The 13,598-nt window shown below is 35.1% G+C and overlaps 1 protein-coding gene across 5 annotated transcripts in view; it reads left to right on the top strand.

The window, feature by feature from the left end:
* LOC123556767 (putative protein tag-278) overlaps positions 1–2,341 on the top strand; it is a 33,223-nt gene extending 30,882 nt beyond the window's left edge. For all 5 annotated transcript variants that reach the window (XM_053542990.1, XM_053542992.1, XM_053542988.1 and 2 more), the window contains one exon: positions 632–2,341. In XM_053542990.1, coding sequence (XP_053398965.1) covers positions 632–919 — 288 coding nt within the window. In that variant the 3' untranslated portion in view covers positions 920–2,341. The remainder of the gene's footprint in view (positions 1–631) is intronic.
* The last annotated feature ends 11,257 nt before the right edge of the window (positions 2,342–13,598 follow it).

Genomic DNA, 13,598 nt, shown 5'->3' with positions numbered 1-13,598 from the left:
CCTTATTAGATTAAAGTAAATTGTGTAGTTCTCATACGTATTTGGTTCTTGCATTTGTTACCAAAATCTCAATGATGCAGATTACGAAGTATGCAGCCCACCCGCTTCAGCTCAGTAGGTAAGAGCGTTGGTCTACGGATCGCGGGGTCGTGAGTTCGATCCTCGGGCGGGTCGTATGTTCTCCGTGACTATTTGATAAACGACATTGTGTCTGAAATCATTAGTCCTCCACCTCTGATTCATGTGGGGAAGTTGGCAACTACTTGCGGAGAACAGGTTTGTACTGGTACAGAATCCAGGACCACTAGTTAGGTTAACTGCCCGCCGTTACATGACTGAAATACTATGAAAAACGGTGTTAAACCCAAAACAAACAAACAAACGAACGAAATATGCAGCAATTATTCACAAGTGGACTGTTAACGTTTTGAAACATTTTAGAAAAAAACATTGATTCACGCTGAGATACGTTGCTTGAAAATTTCTTGCTTAAAAATGGAAAGTGCTTGTTGATGTAGGTTTGTGATAATTGTGTAAGTGTTAACTGTTATCTATTTTATACTATTCACCGCATGAAACATTGTTACCAAAGTGTTTTTTCTTGACTTTATGGTGATCTTTTTACTTTAAGATTGCTACAGACGTCATTGCCAGGAAATGTCGTATTGACAATGAGACACAGAACACAGTTTCGAATTACATCACGAAGTGCGTAAACATTTGTTGGTCTATGTGCCGTCTCGACCCTCCTGTCTATATCAGCTTTCCAGATGAAAATGGTGATATGCAGCTTGATACTAGTGTCTATAAACCGTATACAAAATCGGGCAGACTTATAGACTATATTGTATGGCCTGCGCTATATTTGCACGAGGGTGGACCGTTGCTGAGTAAAGGTGTTGCTCAGGGAAGGATCTAAACATATGTTCATAGTGCGGTCATTTTACATAATTATTAAAAAAGAAAAAGGGAGAGTTATTCAGAATTGTTGAAAACTGCATGTGTGAAGAAACTGCGAAAGTCACGAGTACGAAAAACTATATGTGTTGGTATTTGAAAGAATATAAATTAATATTTCCCTGAGGAAATGTGACTTTATTGATATTTAATTCTCTTGTGCGTAGTTTCGAGATGATAAAAGAAGTCCCCTCAAAATTATGTTGGTTTTTTTTTTTGTTAATAAAATCTGTACAAAGATCCTCTGGAAGCAAAGAAAGCAACCAAAAAGAATAATAGCAGACTGGGATTGATTGAGTCTGTTCATGAGAGGTAATGAAATATGCAGCACCTCTCACGCCCCCTAGCATCGGCTAAAGCGGAACTCTATTACATATATGTTGAATGGACTCCATGATCTCAAAGGACCAGAAAATATATCAACACTGAATTAAAGTACGGGGTGACTTTTTGCAGCCGCCACACGGCACTTAAAGATTGCTGTTGTGATAGTTAATAAAATCTGCAAAGAATGCAACCAAGAAGAATAATAGCAGACTCGGTTTGATTGAGTCTGTTCATGTTAAGTTTACATTTTTTTTATAAACGTTTTGGCATAAGACTGTTTGCAGATTCACATATCATTATGTTTGTAGATTTGCATATAATTTTGTTTGCAGTTTGCAGATTAACATGTCATTTTCAAAATTGTTTGTAGATTTACATATCATTTTGTTAGAATATTTCAATATGAAAAAGGAAAACATACTTGACAAAAGAACACTTCAGCGTTTTTAGTTTTCTAGTGAGACGTTTTACTTAAAATGTTAATTTGTAAAATGGGAATAATGTATACTCATGGCAGTTTCTTAATGGGTGGTATGAAAGGTGGGTATGTTCCTATTTATCGTTTTAGCGTTGTGGTTGAAGCTTATGTTTTGCATTTTATTTACACAGATACCACTTTGAATAACGTTTGATGCTTTTATTTTTACTTCTAATATCTAAACATCTAAAAACATATCTATTACAATGCAGAATTCACACAATAATATTTTAAGGTAACCCCATTTTATTTAATTGAAGCACACATTGTAACTTTCATGGTCGTGCCTGTGCAGTTTATAGAATCATTTAGTTTTCACAACTGTATTTATGGATGTTCAAGGAATACATGTTTGATGCTGCTGCTTCAGTAAAATGTTTTGACAGTTTCACTTTTCATGCCGCGGAAATTTTATTAGGTCGATAGACTGAAGATTGTAGGATATATCCATTTCCTATAAATAATTGAGATTGTCGTCTAAATTCTTCCTACATAATATCTTCTTTTAAATTGTTTCTACTAATATTTTGTATAGTTTCTGATTTATTTGTACTAAAGTGTCTACTATATGAATAAGTATTTTTGTTTCCGTATTCTTAAAACTCTTGATCTTGAAAATTAAGCGTATTTGTAAGTCTAAAATCGTATGCATGTAGACGTTGGTTTACGTGTCTCAAGCCAATCTGTATTTTGATAAGATTCTACGCTTAACTTTAAAGTTTTGTTATTCCAAACCATGTGTTCATCGTGGATTCACTAGTTAAGGTACTCATTAAAATCTGATACATCTTGTAGAAACATTGCTATGTATACTACCACTTTTGATTAAGGATGTTAATTCCACTTTATTTATCTAGAATGTTTTAATATAACCACTTTCTAAGTACTTTGTTGTTTCCATGCACTGACATAATGAAACATAGGTCATACACCACCACTACAATCCGGGGTGTCATTTTTAGCTGTGTTTAGGCTGATCACTACCAAATAGAATGTAAGCCTCTGCTTGTCTAGTCACAAGTAGTCCAAATATAAATAGTGCTAATCTTTTTTTTCCTTTCTTAATGCATTTTCTCAACAGCAACGGGCTTATTTTTACTCTACCGCGTTTGCAGTGTGTATCACTTTGCCTTCTATTGAAATCGGCATGTTCCTATCGTATGCTAAGTAAAAATGGCGACGTTAGAATTTAATGTCTCAAAAAGAAAAATTGAAAGAAGCGAAAAGTAGTAAATTCAGCGGGTTGTATTTAGCGAACTGTAGTTTTCTTATATAAAAGTTAACAACCCCTTTTCTTTTTTGTTTTTCTAAAGTAGCGGTCTACTGGTATTATAAGTCTCTGAAAATCTGATATGCTAGAAAATGTCGAAAACCCGTTTTGAAGTAAGTGGATTTTATATGAAATAAAGAACAGCTGGATTTAGTGGTGTTCAGCCTTTACAATGTGTTTGTTTGACTTAAAAAAATATTTTTTGCGTTCAACTAGCCCCCACTTTTTTTGCTTTTACTTAGCACTGACAAAAAGAAATATATGCCTAGTTGTAATGCTTTGATTCAGTTATAAAGCTAGCCAATATTTATTGCAATCGCGTGATTATTTAATCACTAAAATTACCTATTTGGATTGTAGTACATAACTATTCTTCAGATAAAATCGGTGTACACCCAACTCAAAATCCGTGGGTAACGTAGTTCAAACCGACACTATGAATCTGTGCAAGGATCTTGACTCTTTTTCTAAACGTATGTACAGACGGCACTGTGTATTGAACCGAGACTTAGACTGTTCATGGTTTTGTGGTTAGTCGGTTATGATAAATAATATCAGATAATACTCGTTTAAACTGTGCCATCTGACTGAAGTGTCTGGTAGCTCAGACAGATAATATTCACAAGACATGTCTGTCAATGTTTTTGACTTCTTTTCGGATTATTTTCTATTTGTTTTATGTTGGTATATATTCGAGATGACTTTCAAACAATCATAGCTTCCGAGTGGGTAAAAATACGATCATGTTCGCATCATCGAAGAGAAATAACGTGCTACAAATATTGCTTTTTTAATCTTCCTTGTACACTATATAGCTGTCACTTCAAATGATTTAGAAACATATTCAGGTAAAAACTGATAAGCATCAGTTGAATACTAAAATGGAACTTTAAAGTGGTTGACCTTGGTCGTAGATCATTGATCAACCATCAATACGCATTGCCAATTTGTTGACCCGGGTCGTACATTATGGAACAACTACCTGAAATATATTCACATATGGGTGACTTCGGTCGTATATCTTAGATAACCATCTAAAATATGTTCAAAATAGGTTGACTTTGGTAGTAGTTCGTATTTAAACCATCTGAAACACGTTCTGAATCAGTTGACTTGAGTTCTTAGATCGTAGATCAATCATCTAAAAGGCATTGAAAATTGGTTGACCTGGGTCGTAGATGGAAGATATAAACCAGCAGCACTACATTAAAAATTTGCTACCAGGTAGGTCGTAGCTATACCGTTAATAATATGTTTAGCAATAGCTGACCTGGTTCGTAGATCGTAGATCAACAACCTAAAACCGGATGGCATGTGCCGTTTATCGTAGATCAACCATTTAAGATGCATTCAGTATTGGTTGGCCCGGGTCGAAAATCGTAGATCATCTATCTAATATACGTTCAGACTTGGTTGACCCGGGTCGTAAATCGTAGTTCAACCATCTAAAATACATTGAAAATTGGTTGACCTGGGTCATAAATCGTTACATCAACCATCATTGTACATTGTGTTCTGAATTTGTCGACCTGGTTTGTAAATCGTCGATCAACAACCAAAAATACATTGAAAATAGATAGACCTGGCTGGTATATCGTACATCAACCATCTAAAGGTACTTTGGCGACTGGCTGAACTAGAACGTAGATCGTTAATCAGTCATCTAAGATGCGTTCGGATTAGCTGACCTGGATCGAAGACCGTAGATCGACATAAAATACATTTTGAATTCTACGACCGAAGTCAAACGATTTCTAATATATATTAGAAGAGGACTCTCATGATTTAGTATCCTGTTTTGCAGGTGATACAGGTATATTTCTATTGCATTGAAATAACATGGATTAAGATTTGCAAACGATGTACATTCAACAATTTACATTTTATAAACAGGTTGTTTCCTCTGGTAAAGTATATGTATGGCAAGCCTGTAGATAATCTTTGTGTGAAAGTTAATTAAATATTTCACACATATTAACATATTGTGTTGACAATAAAAAGTTTCCATATGTTGTGTATAAGCTAACAATCGAAATAAGGTGTAGATATGTATTGATCAAGAACGTTGTTCCCGACTTGTTAGCTGAAAGAGTATGGATAGAGAGGTCTCAAATTTGAAATCTGAACGAGGTGATCATTTTCCATGACGATTTGACAGAGGTAAGTACGTATGAGTGTGTATGTGTATGTGCGTGCGTGCGTGCGTCCGTGTGTGTGTGTGTGTGTGTGTGTGTGTGTGTGTTTATTCGGATTTAAAATCTTTTTCAACAATTTTTCAGTCATATAAACGACGGTGTCTACTTGTAGCAGTGAGCACAATGCCCAACTTTATAGCGCTGCCTCACTGGAATATCACGCCGTAGACACATGGCATGATACCCTACCTACACATTATACTGACACCGGGCTGACCAGTCCTAGCACTATCGACATATTTCGTGAAACAGATTTTTGCACAGTTTATTCCTAAGTGATACCATGTGCTCAAACACTTTGACATAACTAGGCTCCGAAAAACGGTCCCCAGGCACAGAGATCAGTGACGAACTTATACTGATGATACTTCTGCTACAAGTTTGGTAAAACTCATTAAGTTTCATACATAGCATACGATTCTTATTTTCAAACAGGCCCATCTAACAAACACAAAACCGTTTACACATACAAATAAAAAATTCAGAGTCATTCCATAGAGCAGACTTGTAAATGAAGATAAACACATATTAACAAACTGAATCTCAACACTGTATTATTTAAAAGTAAGATTTTAAGAAAATGTTCAAATGAATAAACTGTACTAGCATATCTAACTGAGTAAGGTAAGTCTTACCACAAAAGAAGTTAGAAAATTAGTTTGTGATAAGGGTTAAAGTCATGCTGTCGAGTATAATATACATTGATTTCCGTTTGGTGTGAACAGAGTGAATAAACTATCTAACTTATGTCGACTAAAAATGACAAATTTAACCAGAATAAATCGTAACTGAAAAAGTACATTAAAGCTCAGGGTGGTGTTTGAAATAGCGTACAAAATGTGTTGTTTATTTTTTAAATCGGAAATTCTTAACAAGTACATTATCTTATTCAAATGTATGTAGTCTGGCTACCGACAAGATAATTCCTTTTTATAGAAAAAAATACTTCTGTAAAAAATTCTGACTTCATCAGGCTGGCTCTGATTATCTTATTATCTAGTGTGTTTTGAGAAGACAAGGAACATAATTATACAAAATTTGAATAGCCTCAGGAGTCACCTCCTGTGAACAAAACACAGGTTCTGATCACAGACTAAAATTTATGGTAAATATCATCTTTTCATGATCTTAAACAATGCATAAAAATGAAAACATCCAAAGGAAACATGAACGTGACAATAAAAAATGTTTCTTGATATTTCGAAATAAAATGACCCTTGGTCATTTTAGCAGCATAATTTCAGAAGAAAAAATGAAGAAAAATTAAGTTATTTTGCCATTGCATTGGCAAAGCATTTATATTTCAAATGGTACCAATATTATGTATTTTCGAATGTGAAGGATTTTAAATGCTTCCAAAAATTAGGCAGATTTTATATATAACTGCCAGAGTTCCTTCGAATAGACGTTAACACGGTACGCGTAAACACTTAACATTGGGATATTTTATACAGAATGCCTTCCTGACACATTCGGCGATGACTGCAGAGAGAAATGTTACTGTGCGGTGGGAACCTGTACAAATAATTACGGTATATGTACAGGAAAATGTCGACGTGGATATCATGGCCCTCACTGTAATCAAGATAGGGCTTACTTGTGCTTCGTTTTCTATAATGCTAACATTAAATATAAATAATACTAAATAATCAATGCCTACATGACACATTCGGCGGCTGCTACAGAGATAAAGGTTACTGTGTAAGGTCCTCACTCCTTATCAATGTAGAACTATTCTTTACAGTTCTTAATTATGCTTCCACAAAATGTAGAGAGTCATATTCAGCATTTATTTATGAAAATAACCACACAGTATGTCTTTTGCAACAGGTTTACTGTGTGTACATTATGGCACACCAAAATGAAACTCTTCATTCATTTATGCATTTATTCTATAGCTGAAAGTGTTATGTACAATCAAACGGACATCAACGTACACAGGAAGAACATTACAACTGCAGAAGTAGGTTTGGCTGTTGGTGGTTCTGTCGTAGTTCTTAGTTTGATTGCAACAAATGGAGTCATCATATATAAATGTAGGAAAAGAGACAGGTAATTGAACATTCAAATGAGCAGATTTAGTTCACCACGGGCGAAAAACCTGAGGTATTTATTGCCCCCCCCCCCCCACCCCATTCTTCCTCTACGTCTGTCTGTCGGTCGGCCGGACTGACTTTCATTTTGCTACTGTGGTTTCTACGGCAACAAATAATAAAAAGGACACATGTGGATCCTGCGGTTACTTAAAAAGAACAGATGATTTCTTCATGAAATTTATTTCATAAACAAAAAGCAAATATAGAACATGTACACTATTTGTTTCATCGGTACATATGGCGGATATGTCTGTTCACCTGTCTGTCTGTCCGGCCGTCGGTCATAAAGGACATATCATGCGTTAACTTCAAAAGTAACCTTTCTCACGAGACCTGTTTATACATGGTCGGTTATTTTGGGAGTTCTAAATGCGGTTCCTAAAGCAGAAAATATGACAAACACCCTTTCCATTTTTTACTGGGCAATTATTTATTTACTTATTTTGACATCTTTGCTGATTATCGTCGACTTATGCATTCAAGTTTCATGTGAATTTACAGTAATGAGAACAATGACAAAAACGACAACAACACTATAACCAGCATCTATATCACACCAACGGAACCCGCACAATACGACACAATATACACTTCAAATGGTAAGTAAACAAGCCTGTCTTTGCTGTGTGTATTCCATTAGATAAACAAACAATTCTTCTAATACTTAGTAAGACATTTATCATAATTAACCTATATCTGTACAAAATACTATTGAAACATTCACGTTTGAAATATCTGAAGAAGTCTTCATTGTCATACTTTAAATTGATTATGTAAATATGTAGATATTTTATTTATTTTAAATCCATGATTGTAAATACCACTTTCAGGTATTGCAACGTTTTGCAAGTTATGTACTATAGAACTATTCACAGTTTTTCCCCATTTTGAGAACAAAGTCAGTTTACGCAACTGTGTTTCTTTTGGATTTCAAACAGTATCCGCAGAGTTATGGCTCTTGACAGTCAAAATATGTATACAGGGCCTAGAGTTTTGTGTCGGATGCATCTCAAAAAGTATATGACCTAGAGTCATGGAACAATACAGGAATATTATTCAGCGAGCGTGTGAAGTTGTACATCAGGGGTTTACTTTGAGATTTCAAAAAAAAAGAAAAAAATGAAATAAAAGTATTTGTGTTAACTTTTTAAGTTTCTTTCGTCCTAGGTTATTAATGATGCTTTGAAGTGTCTCTACCGCTAAATTATCCCTAAAGTTTTCTGGGTCTTGCATTTCCAACAAGTAAGATATGACCGTATAGTAACAGAATGTAGGGGGAACCAGAGTCCTACGGACACTCATCTAGTTTTTAATCCTCCTTATTACTGCTTCTATCTATATAACAGATAACTAATCACTGAATTTCAGAAAAAATAAACAAGCACGGGTTGATATTGATATTGATTTTTAATTTAGCTTTTGTCCTAGTTCTAGCTTACATAATCCAAAATTTGGTAAAGTTCTGTCCGCAAGATTTTTAATGTCTTTAGGAAATACTTTTTTTCAGTTTCAGTAATTTTCGACATTTCCCTAAGTTGATATACCAATATGTTGACTTTTCATGCTTAGGTTTGGTGGTTTCATGAAGTAAATACAATAACATCAGAATGAATTTCTAAATCAAAAGCTGTTTGCAATTTGTGTTTATTATGACATATTATGTTCCTACCAACAAAAATTTGGGTGCTCCTAATAAACTTTGATTATTGAAAAAATGCACGGGTTTTCTTTTCTATCTTTACTTGTGGCACATCAATTTATAAATAAGCAAAATTATAGTTACAGTTCTGTCCGTTAGAAATAATTGTGAAAAAAATCTTTAAGAATATAAATTGGTTTTGTTTTTCTTTACAGATAGCCGAGAGTCTACAAACAGTGGCTACACAAGCGTTACGGGCTGTTGACATTCTCCAAACATTTGTCTGTCCCCGTTTTCAATCATGTGAAAACATGCTTATGTTGACAAAAGACAATACATTGAATAAATTGAAATAAAGTATGAGCAAAGAAAATGCCTGTACAAATAACAAATCTTCAAACTCGCTTGTTTTCCTTAGTTCGTATGCCAAAAATAGACAAGATAAAGAAACACAAACTTTGCAAATTCCTTTGAATTATATCACATAAGATGGCAATATTAGAAACAGTTGAGTGCATTTAGAAAAATTAATAGAAATGAACAGACAGTCAGTTTTTAACGAGAAAGATTTTTAGATTCCCATTTTTATGCATATTGGGAAAGATATTCATACTACCTGGTGGCCTTGATTTTGAGGCATACTTTTTTATCCGTCATATCTGGAAAAACCCTACGACTGCGACCCTGCGACTATGGTACCGAAACAGATTGTCTTTTCCAATTCGCAGACTTCTTTACATTTCAGAAGAGAACTTTGCACATAAATCAGTGTTATACGTGTATCAAAATTCATGTATAAAGTGTCTTTAAGTTAATTATTTGGCAACGACAATATTTCATAGGGCCATACCAAATTGAAAAGTTGTTCATCGGATTTCTTTTCTGAAAACAAAAAATGAGCCGGATAGCGAAAAAATCATATAAATATTTTTTTTGTTTTTAAGAAAAGAGCGAAGAGCGAAGAAATATATTTGTCTTGTTTTGGCTCTCGATTAACTAATTGTTATAACCCTTTTACATTAAAAATAATTCACCAGGGATTGAGAAAACATTGTGCTGTCGCAATACGGCACGTAAATCTGTTTATACAGATGTATATATACATTACATATGTTACATGTTTCGTTGGTATGGAAATATTACTCCTGTTACAAAAACTTAATCACATTGTTTTAAATATGTTATTGCTTCATTGTCTTTGTGACTAAAACATTTAGTGTGACTGTAGTTTGGAGTATTATTCGCATCTAGTACTCTAGTTATACTTCATGCCTCGTATTAGAATTGCGTATTTTCCCGTTCCTTTTAATCTAAATATTTTCTAAGAGTCTTGATCATGTATTAGTATAACATGTGTCATTGATATGAATGTAACTTTCTCCGAAATGCAATGTATGATATATATGTGTTATGTATTTGCAATTTCACTGTTCGTCATACATGTATTGGACTGTTGTCCTCATGGGCTTATGAGTCTAATGGATTTAATAAATAAACTTGGAACTAATAAAATCTATATCAATCTCAAAAATAACGCCATTATGTTAACAATTTCAACGTTGACAACATTTTGAAAACGAAAAATCCTTGATGTAGCTTTGTTTTGTATCAAAACATTGAATATGAAAATATGAAAACACAATTTAGAACTTACTGCAAGCCTGTTATAAAATTACACACTGTATTTTTAAATAAGAATAAAAATATATTTCCAAATGAAGTTAGAAATAACCCGTTTTATCACAAAACTAAATAATAAATCTCCTTTAAATTATTTTCTAAGTGCATACAAACCTAAACAACAATAGCGAGGGATTTAAAAGCTTATTGTGAAGTATCCATTGTAAGATACATAATTATAACAAAATGATATTGCAGTTTGCCTTTAAAAGATCTATTCTACAAATTTTACTAAAATACACTGAAAGCGGTAAGGGAAAATTGTATATTCATCTGAAATATTGATTATGGGAGGTAAAGTCAAACGCACTAGTAAAGCGTAATAACTTGTGTCACGATAGAGTTACTTCCATTAGAAACGAAGCGAGAAAACACACGAACTCGTCACTTTCTATAGGATTGTATACTTCTCAGATGAAGTTCCAATGCCGCCACCAAAAACTTGAGTGGTTGTCTAAAAGACTGGTCGCACGCATAAATTCGCTTTCATAGGAACATAATTCGCACCTCCGCTAATCTATTCCAAATATTCACTGTACAGTTCATTAAAAAACATATCATCATGTAACGTAACCAGATCTTGATAGCTCCGAGCAAGGCACTCCTGTCGCAGTTCCTGTATAGATGATATGGCCATTTTGACTGTCTTCAAGAAATGTCTAAATTTCCCAATTTATATTATATTGTTATCAGGTGACAGGTACTTGATAGGTCATAATCATATTATGAAAACATAAGCACGGCAAACCTTTCACAAAACTTTATCTTTAGTATACGTTTATGAGTTTTCTTCTAATTTTTTTCAATGACTTTGCTTGCTCGCAAAAAGAGGTCACGAGAGGGTGGCTAGAAGAAAACTACAAGAAAACTTTAACACATTGTTGTGAGAGACCTTACCCGTACGAAAGGTCTGCCAGTGCTAAATATAGAAATAACCTTAAGGCAACTTCCTTTCATAAATTTCTTGATGGATGTTAAAATATATAGACCTGCTCAGAAGCAATGTCGAAAGGACAAGGTCAGATGGGCGACTAAAGGCATTTTGTTTATGTTCCGTGTATCTTGTATATTGATTAAGACTAAAACCACATCACATCACACCTCATCTTCAGTCTTTCACACATCATTTATTTGTTATGAATAATTTGTGTCTCCTTTACTGAATAATCGGACATATAGCCTGTAATTTTTATAGTGATCTTAGACATGAATTGTTTGAAAAAGCATATAGGGTAGACCCACAATTTTACATTTAACCTTTATCGAAAAACTTGAATTTTTAATGAATACAGTCTGTTTACAATTCTCGATTGCTAACTGTCTCAACTTGATGTTGAAAATAGAAAACATACAACATAATTAAATTTATAAATAGAAATGGTTAGCTATTTTCCAATATCGAGTTCAACAATATTTTAGTCTTTATCATTTTAATGTGATAGAATCCTTTAATCAACGTTTTTATCTTTTTTTAACAATTTTAGAATTTATTTTTACAACTAAAGAATGTAAATATGCCGTATTGTAACTGTCTTATTCTAGATATTAGCAATTACAAAGCTCAGTAACAACTTTCTGGTTAGATGTTATTGTAACATAGTGTGCAACAAACATTATTTTTATTATGATTGTGACGGGGTAACACCACAATCTGTATATTTTTAATGCTAAGATTTGTGTGGCATTGGTCTGCTGATGCGTCAAGTGTGGTGTGCTGTATGCTGTGTGCTTGTCACCTTCCGCTTTCAGCCTCCACCGCTGGCTAGCCTTCTGGTGAACAAGGAGCCAAGTGGGTAAGTCTTCCCTGCCTGTACATAGCCTCTCTGCAGACAAGCCCTTTTGCAGTGCCTCCCAGCTGGCGCCACACGGTATCTGAGCACCTTGCGGCCTCATGCAGAACTACAGGGGAGTCGGAGGAGGTCTGCTCCCAGACATGTGGCATGCCAGGCTCACCGGTGTGTGAACACGCCCTGACGCCTATGAACAGACCCCAGCTATGGGACAAATGTGTTTAAACTAAGGATGAGGTAACCCGGACAGAAACCTAGAGAGTTGAAGACAGAGGTGCTGGGCCATTGGCACTTTCTTAACGAACCACAGCACCATGCAATATCGCTATGACTACACAGACATTCGGTATCCAACAATGTGGTACTGAATCTCTGAGGTCTCTCCAGGGGGATTCAGTGCCGGGCTTTGAGCCTCGACAGAGTCCACCCACAGCTACTGGGGTTCCTCTTTCAATCCACAACATGCAAAGAGAAGAACGTGGAACATACCAAGCAGAGGAACCACTCCGCATCAGCCTTTCATTGGAATGCGGAGGGTGTCTTCAACAAGAAAGCTGAACTTGAGCATATTCTCCATGAGAAAGACATCAATGTCTGTTGCATTCAGGAAACTCACCTACAGCCAGAGAAATCCTTCAAAGTCAGAGGATACAAGTGTTTTCACTGTGACAGAATTGGCAGACGAAATGGAGGCATCATAACATTGGTCAGGAACAACATCAGCGCTGTCCAGACCAACACGCATATGGATGACTCCGATTTCCAAGTTCTGAACATCAGAAAGAACGAGTTCAACTTGAAACTTGTGAATGTATACTCTCCAAGTGACAAAGCTCTGTCCTTTGAGAAAGTTGCAACTGATGAAACCAGGTTAATCATTGTAGGAGACTTTAACAGTAACTCACAAAGCTGGGGATATGACCACCTAGATAAACGTGCAGAGGAAGTGGATACCTGGCAAGATGATAACAAGTTAAACCTCATCAACAAGCCAAATGATCGCCCAACGTTTTACTCCAGAAGCTGGCGAACAACATCAACCCCTAATTTTGCTTTATGTACTGATGACATACATGGACATGTCAAGTGGAAAGTCGATGAACAACTAGTAGGTAGCGACCATCGCCCAGTCAAACTTACTATGGACCGTATAGCCTCTGCTTCAC

Source organism: Mercenaria mercenaria, chromosome 5, assembly GCF_021730395.1.
Source record: "Mercenaria mercenaria strain notata chromosome 5, MADL_Memer_1, whole genome shotgun sequence".
Taxonomy (NCBI): Eukaryota; Metazoa; Mollusca; class Bivalvia; order Venerida; family Veneridae; genus Mercenaria; species Mercenaria mercenaria.
Note: the sequence above shows the minus strand (reverse complement) of the source record. Positions and strands in the feature narration are given on the sequence as shown.